Here is a 20,167-nt window from a genome sequence, read left to right on the forward strand (position 1 = left end):
TGGAGAAGGGCGTGTTGACGACGGAGAAGCAGAACTTCCTGGTGTTCGACATGACCACACACCCGCTGACGGACGGCGCGGAGAAGCAGCGGCTCGTGCGGCGGCTGCAGGACACACTCCTGGAGCGCTGGACCAACGACCCGCTGCGCATGAGCCGGCGCGCGCTGGCGCTGGTGCTGCTGGCACACGTGTCCGACGTGCTGGAGAACGCCCTGTCCTCGCTGCCCGACGAGCGCTACGAGCTAGCCAGCACGCGCTCGCGGAGCCTGACCGAGGCCGAGCCGGAGACGGAGAGCGCGCGGGTCACGACCCCGGCCGAGGAGATGATCTGGGCCGTTCTGGCCGCGTTCAAGTCCTGAGAACGCAAGCAGCGCCACGACCGCCAGTCTCTCGTGACTCCAGCGCTGACGGGAGTTTAGCTCATCGCACACTGACTGACATCCAACACTGAGTGAGCTACCCTGCAGTTCCTCCACTGGCCACTAGAGGCCGGCTGCAGAAGAGACTCAGTCCCATAGACCCGCATGTTAAAATGCCCAACTTTACAGCAGAAAAACACATGTTTACAGTCTGGGGCAAAAAGTGCTTTTGGTCTATATCGCTAATGTTGCCCTTCATGACGACCGTGAGGGGGGGGAATGTTTTTATAACTCATCCGTTTAAATTATATTAAGCCATAAAGTTCTGCATAATTAAGGGCGTGGCCACTTGAGTGACAGGTGGATTGCCGCTGATGTCACTGCTAGTGTTTGTCTGCTAGCGTTAGCGTCACGTCTCCTCAGCTAATCCGCCTCGCTGCACATGTTCGTTTATCCGGGAGTGACGCGGCCAAGATGGCGACGGCCGGCTCCGCCCACTTTAAGAAACGCTCTTCATAAACCCGCGGGTGACGTCACACACACTACACACATATTAATCACAGAACCTCGAGCTCATGTGCAGCGGCTTCAGTAACTGCAGCTAACATGCACATCGCGGCCGATACAACTGGAATAACATCAAAACTAGAGCCGGGCAACGAGTAATCACATCCAAAATCTAAGTTTGTGTTTCCATTATATATGTGTGTGTGTGCTGTGTATAATTATTTTATATATAAATACACACACATGCATGTATATATTTAAGAAATATTTGCATGTATATACTGTATATATATATTTATAAATAATAAATAACACATTTTTCTTAAATGTATACATACATGCATGCACACACATATTATGGAAACACAAACTTTGATTTTGGATGCCATTACTCGTTGCCCGGCTCTAATAAAAACAAACTTATTTTATTTCAGATAGTTGCCAGCATTTCTCAGTTGTTTAGTTTTACTTGAAGCGCCAAAATAACTAAAACTGAAATCAATTCAAAACTTTAAAAAAATAAAATAAAATAAAATTACTAAAACTTTAAATTTAAAATGAAAGATATTAATAAAAATATAATGGTATGTTAATGACACTAGTAACACTTTACAATAAGGTTTTATTTGTTTACATAATTTAACTACAATGAACAATGCTTTTGATTAATGTTAATCTCATCATGTACGAATACATTTTTAATATCAGAACTCTGAACGTTAGTGACACACTGTGAACAGCCCTGACTGACGCCTGGCGTGTCATGCGACATCACTTCCTCATCATGTGACATCACTTCCTCATCATGTGACATCACTTCCTCATGTGGCGCTGCTCTCTTCCTCTCTGTGTGTCAATGGTGGCGTCCTAAATCACATTCTCTCTTGAGTCGGGACTTATTTTGAATAAGTAATTACTTCATGACCACTAAAAAGTACATTCAATGTAGAGTGTGTGTGTGTGTGTGTGTGTGTGTGTGTGTGTGTGTGTGTAATCTGGACGTACTACATCCGCCATGATGTCATAATCATGTGACCTACCGTCGCTTCATTGCCGTTCACAGTTCTTGACTCTTTTATCAGTCCTGTGAAGTCAGACACACACACACTTTTGTCAAATGATGTTCTCACACACACTAGTAGGCAGTTTGTGAGGTCAGACACTACAGTCACATGATCTAATAGCTCATTTAGGGAATTATACCTTTATTCCAGACAGATTATACTAGGGGAAAACTAATTTCATTTTAAATGTCTTTATTTATTTAGTAGTTTTTCTTTGCAGTTTGTCTCTGAACCCGGCGTGTGTGTGTGTGTGTGTGTGTGTGTGTGTGTGTGTGTGTGTGTGTGTGTGTGTGTGTGTGTGTGTGTGTGTGTGTGTGTGTGTGTGTGTGTGTGTGTGTGTGTGTGTGTGTGTGTGTGTGCATGTTCTGGTCTAGTGATGTCATTTCCTGTCTCAGGAATACTTGTCTGTGTTTTATGGATTTCTTCTTGTCATCTGGTGATAATCACGTGGGAACGGTTGCGCACTAATGCTGGAAACGGCAAAAAAATATATGTAAAAAAAATGTGTTAATACATTAGATTTGTTAGTCCATAGAATTGAATATGATTAATACAATTATTGCTGTTATTTTATTTGTATTGGTTTGGATGTTTATAATATGAATGATTTTAGATATTTCTGGGATGCATTAAAATCACCATTTTACAGACATTTGATGATAGTTCAGTTTCACACACACACACACACACACACACAACGCTGCACACACACACACACACACACACAACGCTGCACACACACACACACACACACACACACACGACGCTGCACACACACACACACACACACACACACACACACGACGCTGCACACACACACACACACACACACACGACGCTGCACACACACACACACACACACACACAACGCTGCACACACACACACACACACACACACACACGACGCTGCACACACACACACACACACACACACACACGACGCTGCACACACACACACACACACACGACGCTGCACACACACACACACACACGACGCTGCACACACACACACACACACGACGCTGCACACACACACACACACGACGCTGCACACACACACACACGACGCTACACACACCACGCTACACACACACACACCACGCTGCACACACACACGATGCTACACACACACACACACACACTATGCTGCACACACACACAGACGATGCTGCACACACACACACACACACACACACGACGCTACACACACACAAACGACGCTGCACACACACACACACGACGCTGCACACACACACACGCGCTACACACACACGACGCTGCACACACACACACACACACACGACGCTGCGCACACACACACACACACGCACACACACGACGCTGCACACACACACACTATTGCATTATGAATATCATGAAGGGAAGAAGCGGTAGTGAAATAACTTCATGTTCAGTAGTTTAATGTTTAATAAGCAGCGGAGAATGTTTGTCTCTTTTAATCAGCGTGTGTGTATGCGTAATATTCACATAATAATAAATTACTGTTTCTCTGTCAGTCCATTATTTGTCGAATTGAATAAAATATGTTTATATTTTTTCCAGAATTTGTTTGTTCTATTTTTTATTTTATATTGTATTATATATTATAAATATATGTTATGTTTTTTTATTCTATATTATGTTGTTATATATTATATTATTGTATATTATGTTGTTTTGCTGACTTTACTCGCTCAGCTGAGGATCATCTCTGGGGTCAAAGGTCATGCTTATAAAATGTGATTGTTTTCCCTTTGATGTCTGAACAGGGCAGCAGAAGTGCTCGATAAATGCTGTAAATATATGAAATATACGCAGAACATTATTTGGTCCTGTATGAAGCTGTTCTTCTGCAGAACCGATAGCGTTCGCTGCTCACATGTCTCCCACAAGAACAGCGAAGCCACAGGGTCACATGACGAGGCTTTATTGAGCTAGCGGGATATTTCTCGTGCTTTCTGCACCTGAACGCTTTCATTGAGACAAATAAAATCATGTAAGTTAAGCTGAGCTGTTTATTAAGTATGAGTATCACAGATGATTAATACACAGAAAGAAGGAATTCAGAAATCAAGACAAATCCAGACCTGTTGAACCCAACCTTACATTCTCTCTCACTCACTGACACACACACACACACACACTCTCCCACTCCCTCTCTCTACCTCTCTCTCTCCCTTTCTCTACCTCTCCCTCCCTCTTTCTCTCACTCACACACACACACTCTCTACCTCTCCCTCTCACTCTCACACACACACACACACACTCTCTCTCTCCCTCTCTCTCTCTCCTTCTCCCTCTCTCTCTCTCTCTCTCTCTCTCTCTCTCTCTCTCTCTCTCTCTCTCTTTGACGGGTGTGTCAGGAAGTTAAACTTCACTCTCTCTCTGACTGATCAACAGACAACAACACAATGCCTGGAAAGAAAGTTTGTATTATTGGCTCTGGAAACTGGTGAGTTCCTTCTCATATATGATTATGATTATGATGATCCTGAAGCTGTTTGCGGTGACTGACGCAGTGAACACTGAACGCGACGCGACGCCAGACGCGCGACTAGTTTCATTTTCACCGGCGTCTGTTGCGTTTCCACATGTGTGTGTTTGTATATGCGCGCGCATATATTTGTGTGTATGTATGTAAATATGTGTGTGTGTGTGTGTGTGTGTGTGTGTGTGTGTGTGTGTGTCTCTGTCTATATACATGTTCGCTCTTGCAAAAACTACTGTGGTGTTACCATACTCTGATGTTCAAATACCGTGAGTCTTGGATATTTCACTGATTGATTGCCATAATGGTAATTTACCGCTTTACTTTCTAAAAATACCACAGTTCCCCTCACATTCTTGCTAACAAAAATACGTTTGCTAACGTTCCAAGTTATGAAAACGTTATATATTTAAAACATCCAGTTTTGTTTGAACGTTTTTAAGGGAACATTCCATTTTATATAATTCTTCAAACTTAATGGGAACGTTACTTTTTAATGTTCTCTGAACGTTCTGAAACAACAAGTATAACTTTTAAAAAACGTTAGACGAACAAAAATTTTTCGGAAAAAACGGTATTTATCTTTTTGTTCTAACGTTTAGAGAACATTATTAAAGACCAGATACTATGAATGAACCGTGCGTTTGTTCATAACCTTGAGAGAACGTTCCCTGTTCTCTGGGTATATTTCACTAATAATGACTTTCTGAAACATTTTAGTTGGCTGTTCGTCTAACATTTTTTAAATGTTACTTGTTTCAGAAAGTTCAACATTCAAAAGTAACGTTCCATAATGATTGAAGAATGATAAAATTGAATGTTCCCTTAACATTTAATAAACTGGATGTTTTGAACGTTCAGGGAACATTCAGAAATAATGTTTTCATAGCTTAATTGGGTAACGTCAACCGTGGTCCTTGGTTAACTCTTGTTTAGGGTGTGTGTGTGTGTGTTGTTGGTTAGTGATGTGTTTGTGTGTGTGTCGTTGGTTAGGGATGTGTGTGTGTGTGTGTGTGTGTGTGTGTGTGTGTGTGTGTGTGTGTGTGTGTGTGTGGTGTTGTTGGTTAGTACATGTGTTTTTGTGTGTGTTGTTGTTAGTGATGTGTTGTGTTTTGTGTGTGTGTGTGTTGTATAGGGGTTCTGCCATTGCAAAGATCATCGGACACAATGTTAAAGCCTCAAACCGCTTCGACCCGATGGTGAAGATGTGGGTTTATGAGGAGATGATTGACGGCCGTAAACTCACTGAGATCATCAACACCGACCATGAGAACGCCAAGTACCTGCCGGGACACAAGCTGCCCAAAAATGTGGTGTGTGTGTGTCTCTTCATGAGATTTTACTTACTGTCCCAAAGTATTTTGATGTTACACGTGGTAATTCACAGTACATACTGCGATATACACTATATTGCCAAAAGTATTTGGACACCCCTCCAAATTATTGAGTTCAGGTGTTCCAGTCACTTCCATGGCCACTGTTTTATAAATCCAGCACTAGGCATGCAGACGCTCCTACACACACCTGTGAAAGAACGGGTCGCTCTCAGGAGTTCAGTGAACTCAAGCGTGAGACCGCGATCAGTTGCCATCTGTGCAATAAGTCCATTCGTGAAATTTCCTCACTACTAAATATTCCACTGTCAACTGTTAGTGGTATTCTAACTAGTGGAAACAATTGGGAACAATAGCAACTCAGCCATGAAGTGGTAGGCCACATAAAATCCCAGAGCGGGGTCAGCGAGAACGGTACTTGCCTGACTGCATTGTGCCAAGTGTAAAGTTTGGTGGAGGGGGGATTATGGTGTGGGGTTGTTTGGTGGAGGGGGGGTTATGGTGTGGGGTTGTTTGGTGGAGGGGGGGTTATGGTGTGGGGCTGTTTGGTGGAGGGGGGATTATGGTGTGGGGTTGTTTGGTGGAGGGGGGGTTATGGTGTGGGGTTGTTTGGTGGAGGGGGGTTATGGAGTGGGGTTGTTTGGTGGAGGGGGGGTTATGGTGTGGGGTTGTTTGGTGGAGGGGGGGTTATGGTGTGGGGTTGTTTGATGGAGGGGGGGGGGTTATGGTGCGGGGTTGTTTGGTGGAGGGGGGATTATGGTGTGGGGTTGTTTGGTGGAGGGGGGGTTATGGTGTGGGGTTGTTTGGTGGAGGGGGGGTTATGGTGTGGGGTTGTTTGATGGAGGGGGGGGGGGGGTTATGGTGCGGGGTTGTTTGGTGGAGGGGGGATTATGGTGTGGGGTTGTTTGGTGGTGGGGGATTATGGTGCGGGGTTGTTTGGTGGAGGGGGGTTATGGTGTGTGGTTGTTTGGTGGAGGGGGGGTTACGGTGTGGGGTTGTTTGGTGGAGGGGGATTATGGTGTGGGGTTGTTTGGTGGTGGGGGATTATGGTGCGGGGTTGTTTGGTGGAGGGGGGTTATGGTGTGTGGTTGTTTGGTGGAGGGGGGGTTACGGTGTGGGGTTGTTTGGTGGAGGGGGGGTTACAGTGCGGGGTTGTTTGATGGATGGGGGATTACGGTGTGGGGTTGTTTGGTGGAGGGGGGGTTATGGTGCGGGGTTGTTTGATGGACGGGGGTTACGGTGCGGGGTTGTTTGGTGGAGGGGGGGGTTACGGTGCGGGGTTGTTTGATGGATGGGGGATTACGGTGTGGGGTTGTTTGGTGGAGGGGGGGTTATGGTGCGGGGTTGTTTGGTGGAGGGGGGGTTATGGTGTGGGGTTGTTTGGTGGAGGGGGGTTATGGTGCGGGGTTGTTTGGTGGAGGGGGGGGGTTACGGTGTGGGGTTGTTTGGTGGAGGGGGGGTTATGGTGTGGGGTTGTTTGGTGGAGGGGGGGTTATGGTGTGGGGTTGTTTGGTGGAGGGGGGTTATGGTGCGGGGTTGTTTGGTGGAGGGGGGGTTACGGTTCGGGGTTGTTTGGTGGAGGGGGGGTTACGGTGCGGGGTGGGGGGGTGACGGTGCGGGGTGGGGGGTTACGGTGCGGGGTTGTTTGGTGGAGGGGGGGTTATGGTGCGGGGTTGTTTGGTGGAGGGGGGGGTTACGGTGCGGGGTTGTTTGGTGGAGGGGGGGTTATGGTGTGGGGTTGTTTGGTGGAGGGGGGGTTATGGTGTGGGGTTGTTTGGGGGAGGGGGGGTTATGGTGTGGGGTTGTTTGGTGGAGGGGGGGTTATGGTGTGGGGTTGTTTGGTGGAGGGGGGGTTATGGTGTGGGGTTGTTTGGTGGAGGGGGGGTTATGGTGTGGGGTTGTTTTTCAGGGATTAGCCCCTTAGTTCCAGGGAAAGGAACTCTTAATGCTTCAGCATACCAAGACATTTTGGACAATTTCATGCAAGAGTTTGCGGATGTTCCTGTTCCAGCATGACTGCGCTCCAGTGCACAAAGCAGGTCCATAAACACATGGATGAGGAGTTTGGTGTGAGGAACTGGACTGGCTGCACAGAGTCCTGAGCTCGACCCGATAGAACAGCTTAGGGATGAGTTACAGCGGAGACTGAGAGCCAGGCTTTCTCGTCCAACATCAGTGCCTGACCTCACAAATGCACTTTAGAGAATGGGCAAACATTCCCATAAACACACTCCTAAACCTTGTGGAAAGCCTTCCCAGAAGAGTTGAAGCTGTTATAGCTGCAAAGGGTGGAGCAACTCCATATTAAACCCCACAGATCGGGAAGGGAATGTCATTAAAGGTCATGTGCATGTAAAGAATTTGCGTCCCAATTTTTTTTGCCAATATAGTGTATTTCATCAGATGACCTGTGCTTGATATATGAACTAGAGATGATTGTTAGCTGGTTATCAGTAAACTGACACACTGATTAAAGTGATGGACTTTGCACAGACCACCTTTAAACTCATCTGGGCGTTACTGCTGCGTCTGTGCATTTCTCAACCATACACGGATTAATAATGACTTTCAACACACATTTGGATTCATGGGTAGAGATCATCCACTCAAGCAGACTATAATTAACCAGGTCAAAGTTGAAGGAATAATAAAAGTACTGTAGCAATAATTCAAGCTCTTTATGAGAAGCATGTTGATCTGCCTGAATAAGTTTCTTTGATCTGTTCTGAAGAAGGTTGGTTCCTATTGACACAGTGTATTATTTCATTCAGCAACTGTGAGTAAATGATTACAGATGTGTATTTTGGGGTGCACTGTCCCTTTAAGAAGCCCTGATCTCAGACGAGTGTGTGTTGTGTCCCTTTAGGAAGCCCTGATCTCAGACGAGTGTGTGTTGTGTCCCTTTAAGAAGCCCTGATCTCGACGAGTGTGTGTTGTGAAGTGCTGATCTCAGACGAGTGTGTGTTGTGAAGCACTGATCTCAGACGAGTGTGTGTTGTGAAGCGCTGATCTCAGACGAGTATGTGTTGTGTTTCACAGGTGGCTGTTCCTGACGTCACTGAGGCCGCGAGAGGAGCCGACTTCCTGATCTTCGTCATTCCTCACCAGTTCATTGTGAAAATCTGTGACCAGATGAAACCTCACGTCAAACCCGGAGCCCTCGGGATCTCCCTCATTAAAGTACTCATTAATCAGTTTCATTTCAGTATTATTTCTGTACATATTGAATCATAATACACATGTAATATCAGTTAAGTACATAATTACTTTTATTAATGTCAATAATAAATTTAGTGAAAGCCTATTTTGAAGATTTGCAATTCAGTTTCTCAACTCCAAAATTCAGCACTGCATGGCAATGCCTAGAGGTTGGAATAATGGCAGGATGCACCATTTCTCCACTGGCTTTTACCATGGCGATGGAAGTAATCATTAGGGTATCAAGATGGGTAGTAGGAGGAGAGCGCTTGGCTTCTGGGATGCGACTACCACCAATCAGAGCATACATGGATGACATGACAACCATGACTACAACAGTAGCCTGCACTAATCGGTTATTGGGGAAGTTAACAGATAATATTGAATGGGCACGAATGCAATTTAAGCCCTCTAAATCAAGGAGCATCTCGATAGTTAAAGAAAAGGTAGTAGATAAAACATTCTTCATTAATGGTGAGGCAATACCAACAGTTTCTGAGAAGCCAGTGAAGAGTCTTGGGAGATGGTACGATGGGGATCTAAAGGACACAGTTCGGGTGGGAGAAGTTAGACAACAAGCAGTGGAAGGGTTGAAGAGCATAAACAGCTGTCCTCTACCTGGCAAACTAAAACTCTGGTGCTTTCAGTTTGGTCTACTGCCGAGGTTGCTGTGGCCACTGACCGTGTACGACGTTTCTTTGACAACAGTGGATAAGCTGGAAGCGTTGATAAGTTCATACTTCAGGAAATGGTTGGGAGTTCCACGCTGCCTCAGCAGAGTGGGACTTTATAGTAAAGGAATATTGCAGCTGCCAGTCTCTGCTTTAACCGAGGAGTTTAAGTGTGCCAAGGTCAGACTGGAAATGACCTTAGTAGAGTCACGCGACAAATGTGTAAGGGAGGCAGCCCCTGTGTTAAAAACTGGTAGAAAGTGGTCAGCAAAGAAATCTGTAGTAGAGGCAAAGGCTGCCCTTCAAATTGGGGATATCGTGGGACAGGTACAGCATGGAAGAGGGGGTTTTGGGCTCAGTTTAGCTCCTCCTAAATGGCACAAGGCAGGCCCTGCTCAAAGGAGGAAGCTGGTAGTCAACGAGGTGCGACAGCAGGAGGAGAGGATGAGGTGTATAAAGGCCATTTCCCAGGCCAAGCAGGGAAAGTGGATGAGATGGGAGAGTGTGGAACAACGTAAGATGGGCTGGAACGACCTTTGGTCAGTGGAAGAGAGTAGGATCAGTTTCCTTATTAGGTCAACATATGATGTTCTCCCATCACCACAGAACCTAAACCTCTGGGTAAGAGAGGATCCCTCTTGTCCTTTGTGTTCATCACCTGCCACATTAAGGCACATTTTGACAGGATGCAAGGTGGCTCTTAGCCAGGGTCGGTTTACTTGGCGCCATGACCAAGTACTGCGATGTTTGGCTTTAGCATTAGAAGGCAAGCGTAACATGACCAATAAGTTGCCACCTGTTCTAGCAAGACATTACACGCAGAAGACAATATTCCTCCGCCCAGGCGAGCAACCACCAAGAAAAGGTGTTAACACCAATTCTCGCCCAGGACAACTGGAAGCTGCTAGGGACTGGAAGATGCTGGCTGATCTTGATCAACGGCTTATTTTTCCACCTGAGATTGCCACCACTAACCTACGACCAGATATTGTTTTGTGGTCTGGATCAGCACGCATTGTTCAACTGATAGAGTTAACAGTGCCATGGGAGGATGCGGTAGATGAGGCATATGAGAGGAAGAAACTGCGGTATCCTCATCTGGCCACTGAAGCAGAACAGCGAGGATGGAGAGTCCAGGTTTATCCAGTGGAGGTGGGTTGCCGAGGTTTTGTGGCACACTCTACAACCCGGTTCCTCAGAGACGTCGGATTCAGCGGCCAAGAGTTGCATCGCACAGTAAAGAACTTATCTGAAGCAGCAGAAAGGAGCAGCAACTGGCTGTGGTTGAGACGGAAAGATTCTAGCTGGCTGTGTACAGGCCACCACGCTACGGTTTCGTAGAATTCTTGAAAACTTGAAGAGTCTGTTGGTTTATTTGTATACGTCCTGTGGATATTGCGTGAATGACGGGTGGTTGGGCAGATATTGTGTTTTGCGGTAGGTGGTATGCCATACGGAACCGTTGTCCACTGAAACTGCATATTAACGCACCAGTGGGGCTCGACAGCCTTAGTCAAACGGGTTGGCGCGTATGGTCGGGTTGCGGAGAGATTGTGAGATTGTGGTTAGGTCTCAGCAGCAGGAGGGATGTAGAGGTCAGTAAGCTGGGCTGAGTTGAGTGGGGGACGGAGGGGGGTGACTCTGGGACGCCAGAGTCACTGTCGAGCCCTCTTGAGGTGTCGTGGGCTAGTCGACGAAACACTGAGGACGGAAGGTGCCCACTTGAAGACCCTAGAGATGTCCCCTACTCGGCTCAATCCAGACGGTTGTCGTGCTGGTCCTGTAGTTGCAGCCGTCGCGTGTGCTGACGCGCCAAGTACACTGCAGCCGTTAACGCCGGACAGAAGGGGAGTCACCAATGGCGCCGCCAGGGGGTGGCCAGGGGTGGCCATGGCCACCCCTGGCCGACTCCTGGCCACCCCACTGGCCACCCCAACGGCCAGAATAAATTTTAGTAGCATCAGTTATGCATTTCATAAATAAGTCAAAAATATTCTTTAGTAAAAGAAGACGGGGCATTATGTGTCGTGACGTGCTTTTTAAGTGCCAAATGGTTACAGTATAGCTACTGTTACAGCAGCTTTTTGATGTGTCTTTGCCACGTTTTGACAAGCAGGGATGCAAACAGCGCGCTTTTCGGCGCCTCCCGCTTTTTTTTACGTCAGTTTGGGTGACAAAATCATCTGAAGTCATTCCATAGCTTAATGTGAGGGACAGAAGTCTATTTACATCATTAAAGTATATACGGAAACTCGTTTTCCCTCCTCTGCGGCTGTCAATCATTCTCCATTCATATTCAAACAGCGCGCGCGCCTCTTGGATGCACGGTAAAACTCTCTCCAAATTATATATTCACATTATAATGCATGATCTGTAGATAAAAGGCTGTAGATTTGCATAAAATTACTTTATTTTGTTGGAGTTTGTTGTTTTTAAACGACTCATACCGTGTGCTTGCTAGATCATCACACACACATCACAAGGACTATGAATCGGCATCAAACGCACAATAACTGGAATATAAAACTGAAACAAAGGAACAAATCGCACTAGGATTTGTGCGCTCGACATTTCTTCGCTTTGTGACGTGAACTTTTAAATGGGCACTTATGCAGCGCAGCACTGCACACATAGAGTCACCATGTTGCTTTGAGCACATCATTCTGCACCCGAGATGCGCATACACGCTGTGTGCGCTCTGTTTTTCATGTTATCATGGGTTTGAGCACTGAAATATTATTAAAAGCCAATATATTTTGTTATACCTAGCCTGCTCAATACATTTAAAATAAGCATAATTTAATTGTATATTATTTATTTGTAGTGTAGGCTATATATGCACTTCTGAATTCTTGACATTAATATATAAATATAAAATTGTGAAATGTATGATTGCCTGATTGAATTTTATAAGAGGACTAATAGTAATTTGTTTTTATTAACATATTTAGATTTTATAAAATTACTGTGCAGATTTTTTCAAGAATTACTTTTTGCTGCTGATTTATACACTCATTAAGTTTATTAAAAAATCATAGTACATTTATGTAATATTTAAAGGTGTTAACTGTAATCTTACACTGCAAAATAATAACTTAAAAAGGATTAAATTCATCACAATTATGTAAGTATCTGGAAATTTGCCACGGGGCAAGGGCCCTTATATATATATATATATATATATATATATATATATATACACTCACCGGCCACTTTATTAGGTACACCTGTCCAACTGCTCGTTAACACTTAATTTCTAAGCAGCCAATCACATGGCGGCAACTCAGTGCATTTAGGCATGTAGACATGGTCAAGACAATCTCCTGCAGTTCAAACCGAGCATCAGTATGGGGAAGAAAGTTGATTTGAGTGACTTTGAACGTGGCATGATTGTTGGTGCCAGAAGGGCTGGTCTGAGTATTTCAGAAACTGCTAATCCACTGGGATTTTCACGCACAACCATCTCTAGGGTTTACAGAGAATGGTCCGAAACAGAAAAAACATCCAGTGAGCGGCAGTTCTGTGGGCGGAAATGCCTTGTTGATGCCAGAGGTCAGAGGAGAATGGCCAGACTGGTTCGAGCTGATAGAAGGGCAACAGTGACTGAAATAACCACTCGTTACAACCGAGGTATGCAGCAAAGCATTTGTGAAGCCACAACACGCACAACCTTGAGGCGGATGGGCTACAACAGCAGAAGACTCCACCGGGTACCACTCATCTCCACTACAAATAGGAAAAAGAGGCAACAATTTGCAAGAGCTCACCAAAATTGAACAGTTGAAGACTGGAAAAATGTTGCCTGGTCTGATGAGTCTCGATTTCTGTTGAGACATTCAGATGTTAGAGTCAGAATTTGGCGTAAACAGAATGAGAACATGGAACCCTCATGCCTTGTTACCACTGTGCAGGCTGGTGGTGGTGGTGTAATGGTGTGGGGGATGTTTTCCTGGCACACTTTAGGCCCCTTAGTGCCAATTGGGCATCGTTTAAATGCCACGGCCTACCTGAGCATTGTTTCTGACCATGTTCATCCCTTTATGGCCACCATGTACCCATCCTCTGATGGCTACTTCCACCATGTCACAAAGCTCTAATCATTTCAAATTGGTTTCTTGAACATGACAATGAGTTCACTGTACTAAAATGGCCTCCACAGTCACCAGATCTCAACCCAATAGAGCATCTTTGGGATGTGGTGGAACGGGAGATTCGCATCATGGATGTGCAGCCGACAAATCTGCGGCAACTGTGTGATGCCATCCGGTCAATATGGACCAAACTCCCTGAGGAATGCTTCCAGCACCTTGTTGAATCTATGCCACGAAGAATTGAGGCAGTTCTGAAGGCAAAAGGGGGTCAAACCCGTTACTAGCATGGGGTACCTAATAAAGTGGCCGGTGAGTGTATATATATATATATAATATATATCATTATATATAATATAATATATATTAGTAGGGCCCTACTAATATCATTAGTAAGCTAACATTGAATATAACACAATAAACCAAAGTATATCAGTAGGAGTTTCCTTAAGTCTTTCTGATAGTTTTCTACAGGCCGGTTTACTACAACAGTAGAAAAAAATTCTGAAATTATGGTTTATAGTTTTGGTGTGCCACCCCAAGATTTTAAGTGGCCCCATCTGGCCACCCCTATGAAAAATTTCTGGAGGCGCCACTGGGAGTCACACCACCATATGGAAAGAAGCGTAAATGGATGGAGAAGCATAGTTTACTGTAAAGCTACGTCTTAGTTTTGCTTATCTTGGCGAAAGCCGAGTACAAATCAGCATGAAGTTTTAACATCTACTCTCGTAATGGAAATCATTAGGTTTTGCATTTATATTCCATATTAAAGGCTACTTCATCGGGCTGATTTGTAGATTGTATCTCAGAAAATTGCTCTGTACTTTCATATTTTTCATATTTCTCATTAATTTTTGGTCTCATATTTTGGGGGGTTAATTAAACATGCAACATTAAAACATTTATTGTTTGCACAGTGTATACAGTTTCACAAAGTATCTTTTAAAAAACAGTATGTAGTGCACTACTCCATTCCAGACTCATCTCGTGTGTGTGTGTGTTTGTGTGTGTGTGTGTAGGGTATCGACGAGGGTCCGGACGGTCTGACCTTGATCTCTGACATCATCAGGTCGAAGCTGGAGATCGAGGTTAGTGTGTTGATGGGCGCAAACATCGCCAGCGAAGTGGCCGACGAGAAGTTCTGCGAGACGACCATCGGTGTGTGAGGAACCTGCAGAGTTTTTCTGATTCTGTGTGTGTGTTTCTGATTCTGTGTGTGTGTTTCTGATTCTGTGTGTGTGTGTTTCAGGAGCCACTAATGAGCCGAACGGCAAGATCTTCAAAGAGCTTCTGCAGACGCCGAACTTCCGCATCACTGTGGTGAAGGAGAGCGACACGGTGGAGCTGTGTGGCGCTCTGAAGGTGCCTGAACACACACACACACACACACACACACACAGTACAATTTACACTGATAGTCTTGTTTAAAAGTGTCAGTTCTAAATAATAAAAAAACATGCAATTTTAATCCCTCTCATTTTTTTTTAAATTCAACAAATAAACATCTGATTCAATTAAAATGATTAATTTAAAATCAACATTTTGCAGATTGTGCATGTAAGTTTCTGAGCGTGTGTGTGTGTGCAGAACATCGTGGCGGTGGGTGCTGGGTTCTGTGACGGCCTGGGCTTCGGGGATAACACTAAAGCTGCAGTGATCAGACTGGGCCTGATGGAGATGGTGGCGTTCTCCAAGCTCTTCTGCAAGAGCGCCGTCTCCTCCGCCGTGTTCCTGGAGAGCTGTGGAGTCGCTGACCTCATCACCACCTGCTACGGGGGGCGCAACCGGCGCGTGGCCGAGGCCTTCGCTCGCTCACAGAAGGTCAGACACTGAGCCGTGCACTGCCTCTCACATGATCACAGCTGCGCAAACACAGGATAAAGAAGGGAGTCGCAACTGTTTTTCTTGCTATTCTGAGAAAATTCACAAAATTGCGAGAAGAAACTCAGAATGCAGACACTGAGAGGAAGATGGCAGGTGAACAGTGAGTTTATTGAACAATGAAGGGGCAGAGATGAGGTGAGCAGGGTAAGTGAGAATCTAAAGGGAGATCATGAGAGAGACAAAGAGGATTGGAAGACGCTAGAGACGGGGGAGAGATATAGCTGGAGACTGGGAGATCTAGCTGGAGACGGGTAGATCTAGCTGGAGACGGGGGAGAGATATAGCTGGAGACTGGGAGATCTAGCTGGAGACGGGTAGATCTAGCTGGAGACGGGGAGACCGCTGGAGACGGGGAGATCTAGCTGGAGACGGGGAGATCTAGCTGGAGACGGGGAGATCTAGCTGGAGACGGGGAGACCGCTGGAGACGGGGAGATCTAGCTGGAGACGGGGAGATCTAGCTGGAGACGGGGAGATCTAGCTGGAGACGGGGAGACGGGGAGATCTAGCTGGAGACGGGGAGATCTAGCTGGAGACGGGGAGATCTAGCTGGAGACGGGGAGATCTAGCTGGAGACGGGGAGATCTAGCTGGAGACGGGGAGATCTAGCTGGAGACGGGGAGATCTAGCTGGAGACGGGGAGATCTAGCTGAAGACGGGGAGACCGCTGGAGACGGGGAGATCTAGCTGGAGACGGGGAGATCTAGCTGGAGACGGGGAGACGGGGAGACGGGGAGATCTAGCTGGAGACGGGGAGATCTAGCTGGAGACGGGGAGATCTAGCTGAAGACGGGGAGACCGCTGGAGACGGGGGAGACATAGCAGGAGACGGGGAGATCTAGCTGTAGACGGATGGGGGAGATCTAGCTGGAGACGGACGGGGGAGATCTAGTTGGAGACGGACGGGGGAGATCTAGCTGGAAACAGGGAGACATAGCTGGAGACAGGGAGACATAGCTGGAGACAGGGGAGATCTAGCTGGATATGGGGAGATCTAGCTGGAGACGGGGGAGACATAGCTTGAGACGGGGAGATCTAGCTGGAGACGGGGAGATCTAGCTGGAGACGGGGGAGACATAGCTGGAGACGGGGGAGATCTAGCTGAAGACGAGGGAGATCTAGCTGGAGACGGGGAGACATAGCTGGATACGGGGAGATCTAGCTGGAGACGAGGAGACATAGCTGGAGACGGGGAGATCTAGCTGGAGACGAGGAGATTTAGCTGGAGACGGGGGAGAGATCTAGCTGGAGACGGGGAGATCTAGCTGGAGACGGGGAGATCTAGCTGGAGACGGGGAGATCTAGCTGGAGACGGGGAGACATAGCTGGAGACGGGGGAGAGATCTAGCTGGAGACGGGGGAGAGATCTAGCTGGAGACGGGGAGATCTAGCTGGAGACGGGGAGATCTAGCTGGAGACGGGGAGATCTAGCTGGAGACGGGGGAGACATAGCTGGAGACGGGGAGATCTAGCTGGAGACGGGGAGATCTAGCTGGAGACGGGGAGATCTAGCTGGAGACGGGAAGATCTAGCTGGAGACGGGGAGATCTAGCTGGAGACGGGGGAGAGATCTAGCTGGAGACGGGGAGATCTAGCTGGAGACGGGGGAGACATAGCTGGAGACGGGGAGATCTAGCTGGAGACGGGAAGATCTAGCTGGAGACGGGGAGATCTAGCTGGAGACGGGGGAGAGATCTAGCTGGAGACGGGGAGATCTAGCTGGAGACGGGAAGATCTAGCTGGAGACGGGGAGATCTAGCTGGAGACGGGGGAGAGATCTAGCTGGAGACGGGGAGATCTAGCTGGAGACGGGGGAGACATAGCTGGAGACGGGGAGATCTAGCTGGAGACGGGAAGATCTAGCTGGAGACGGGGGAGAGATCTAGCTGGAGACGGGGGAGAGATCTAGCTGGAGACGGGGAGATCTAGCTGGAGACGGGGGAGACATAGCTGGAGACGGGGAGATCTAGCTGGAGACGGGGAGATCTAGCTGGAGACGGGGAGATCTAGCTGGAGACGGGGAGATCTAGCTGGAGACGGGGAGATCTAGCTGGAGACGGGGAGATCTAGCTGGAGACGGGGAGATCTAGCTGGGGACGGGGAGACATAGCTGGAGACGGGGAGACATAGCTTGAGACGGGGAGATCTAGCTGGAGACGGGGAGATCTAGCTGGAGACGGGGGAGAGATCTAGCTGGAGACGGGGAGATCTAGCTGGAGACGGGCAGATCTAGCTGGAGACGGGGGAGAGATCTAGCTGGAGACGGGGAGATCTAGCTGGAGACGGGGAGATCTAGCTGGAGACGGGGAGATCTAGCTGGAGACGGGGGAGATCTAGCTGGAGACGGGGAGATCTAGCTGGAGACGGGGAGATCTAGCTGGAGACGGGGGAGATCTAGCTTGAGACGGGGAGATCTAGCTTGAGACGGGGAAATCTAGCTGGAGACGGGGAGATCTAGCTGGAGACGGGGAGATCTAGCTGGAGATGGGGAGATCTAGCTGGAGACGGGGAGATCTAGCTGGAGACAGGGAGACCGCTGGAGACAGGGGAGACATAGCTAGAGACGGGGAGATCTAGCTGGAGACGGGGAGATCTAGCTGGAGACGGGGAGATCTAGCTGGAGACGGGGAGATCTAGCTGGAGACGGGGAGACAGGGGAGACATAGCTAGAGACGGGGAGATCTAGCTGGAGACGGGGGAGACGGAGGAGATCTAGCTGGATACAGACGGAGAAGATCTAGCTGGAGACAGACGGAGGAGATCTAGCTGGAGACGGGGAGATCTAGCTAGAGACGGGAGATCGCTGGAGAAGGGGGAGAACTAGCTGGAGACAGACGGAGGAGATCTAGCTAGAGACGGGAGATCGCTGGAGACGGGGGAGATCTAGCTAGAGACGGGAGATCGCTGGAGAAGGGGGAGATCTAGCTGGAGACGGACGGGGGAGATACTGGAAATACTGGAGTCACCTCAGGACTCGGGATGAGGGTGAAGACTGGATATTCAGGTGCGGCAGCGGTCAGGGTTCAGGCGTGGTGGCGACCATCTTGGCAAAGGGTTCTGGAAATCCAAAAGATGGATTTGAGGGTTGCCTCGTTCCAGGACACCTGGTGAATGAGGTCGAGGAACTCCTCTGTGTATGCCTTGATTAGGCGGTGGTCCTGGGAGATGGAGAGAAGTAGATTGGCAGGGTCTAGCAACGAGGAGGATGCCCATCTTGCTGTGGTCTGTATAGGTCCCATGTTCTGTTACGTAAAGCAGACACTGAGAGGAAGATGGCAGGTGAATAGTGAGTTTATTGAACAATAAGGAGGCAGAGATTAGGTGAGCAGGGTAAGTGAGAATCCAAAGGGAGATCATGAGGGAGAACAGAGGAATAGAAGACACTGGTGACAGGGGGAATAGTCCACTTGGCATCAACGAGACCGGTGAAGTGTGTGCTTAAAAAGTGGCAGTAATGAGGGTGATGATGAGGTGTTTTTGTGTTCATTATCAGTTATTACACATCTGTCTGCCTGAAGATGCATTTTTTGCTATGAAATCTTATATAATTTAATTCTAATAAAAAATAAACATTATATTAATGCATTTTTGGTAAAACTTTATTTTACAGTGTCCTTTTTACATACTTACCGTAGTAATAACAGTAAATTATGAATAAATACATGTAACTAACTCTCAAACAAACCCTAACCCTATAGTAAGTACATGTAGTTGCTTAATATTACTCAGTACTTAAATATAGAATTACACTGTAAAAATGACACATTAAAATAAAGTGTAACTTTTTTTAAAGATTTTTTTTTTTTTTTTTACCTGTAAAAAAAATTTTTTTTTTTAAAGCACGTTCTTTAATTGAACTACAAAATGTGTTTTTAGCGCATGCAGAAGCAGTTACAGTCGTGTGATTTGTGTGTGTGATTTGTGTGTTTGATCAGTCGATAGTGGAACTGGAAGCTGAGATGTTGAACGGCCAGAAGCTCCAGGGTCCTCAGACGTCTGCAGAGGTTTTCAAGATCCTTCAGAAGAGAAACATGACTGACAAGTGAGTCCCAGTGACATCATCATCACATCATCATCATCATCAGCTGTGTGTGTCTGACGTCATCTGTGTGTGTGTGTGCAGGTTTCCCCTGTTCGTGTCCGTGTATCAGATCTGTTTCGAGGGTCGTCAGGTGAAGGAGTTCATCAGCTGTCTTCAGAATCACCCGGAGCACATGTGACCGACACACACACACACACACTGACTGACTGACTCACTCACACACACACTACTGGCTCTGAGGAGACGAGTCACGATCTTAATGTGGAACAGAAGGGTGTTCTGATGATCAGTGTGTTTTAATGTCTCAGTATTTGTGTAATCTCTGACTCAGGACTGTAACGCTGTTAAACGCACACTACGGTTTTACATTTGTCTTGTAGATTAATATAAAACACAGTCAATAAAAGCCATGCTGCTTATTTTAATCAGACTTTGAGCTTTATTTATTTTCACAACAGTCCACATACACACAAAATGGTAACCCTTCACAATAAGGTTCGTTAGTTAACACATGAACTAATAATGAACAA

At 46.8% G+C, this 20,167-nt stretch overlaps 2 protein-coding genes across 2 annotated transcripts in view; both read left to right on the forward strand.

Annotated features, from left to right (window-relative positions):
- golph3l (golgi phosphoprotein 3-like) overlaps nucleotides 1–414 on the forward strand; it is an 8,615-nt gene extending 8,201 nt beyond the window's left edge. The window contains exon 5 of the mRNA XM_056260257.1: nucleotides 1–414. This exon is cut by the window's left edge and continues 72 nt beyond it. Within this exon, the coding sequence (XP_056116232.1) occupies nucleotides 1–359 (359 nt within the window). The 3' untranslated portion in view covers nucleotides 360–414.
- Nucleotides 415–4,226: 3,812 nt separating this feature from the next.
- Nucleotides 4,227–20,062, forward strand: gpd1c (glycerol-3-phosphate dehydrogenase 1c). The gene is made up of 9 exons (XM_056260261.1): nucleotides 4,227–4,382; nucleotides 5,554–5,731; nucleotides 8,792–8,932; nucleotides 14,732–14,870; nucleotides 14,962–15,074; nucleotides 15,300–15,533; nucleotides 19,531–19,637; nucleotides 19,719–19,823; nucleotides 19,854–20,062. The coding sequence occupies exons 1-8, from the start codon at nucleotides 4,342–4,344 to the stop codon at nucleotides 19,813–19,815; spliced, it is 1,050 nt and encodes a 349-aa protein (XP_056116236.1). The 5' UTR covers nucleotides 4,227–4,341; the 3' UTR covers nucleotides 19,816–19,823; nucleotides 19,854–20,062.
- Nucleotides 20,063–20,167: the final 105 nt, after the last annotated feature.

This window comes from Rhinichthys klamathensis, unplaced genomic scaffold (assembly GCF_029890125.1).
Source record: "Rhinichthys klamathensis goyatoka isolate OS25496 unplaced genomic scaffold, OSU_Roscu_1.1 h1tg000176l_1, whole genome shotgun sequence".
Taxonomy (NCBI): domain Eukaryota; kingdom Metazoa; phylum Chordata; class Actinopteri; order Cypriniformes; family Leuciscidae; genus Rhinichthys; species Rhinichthys klamathensis.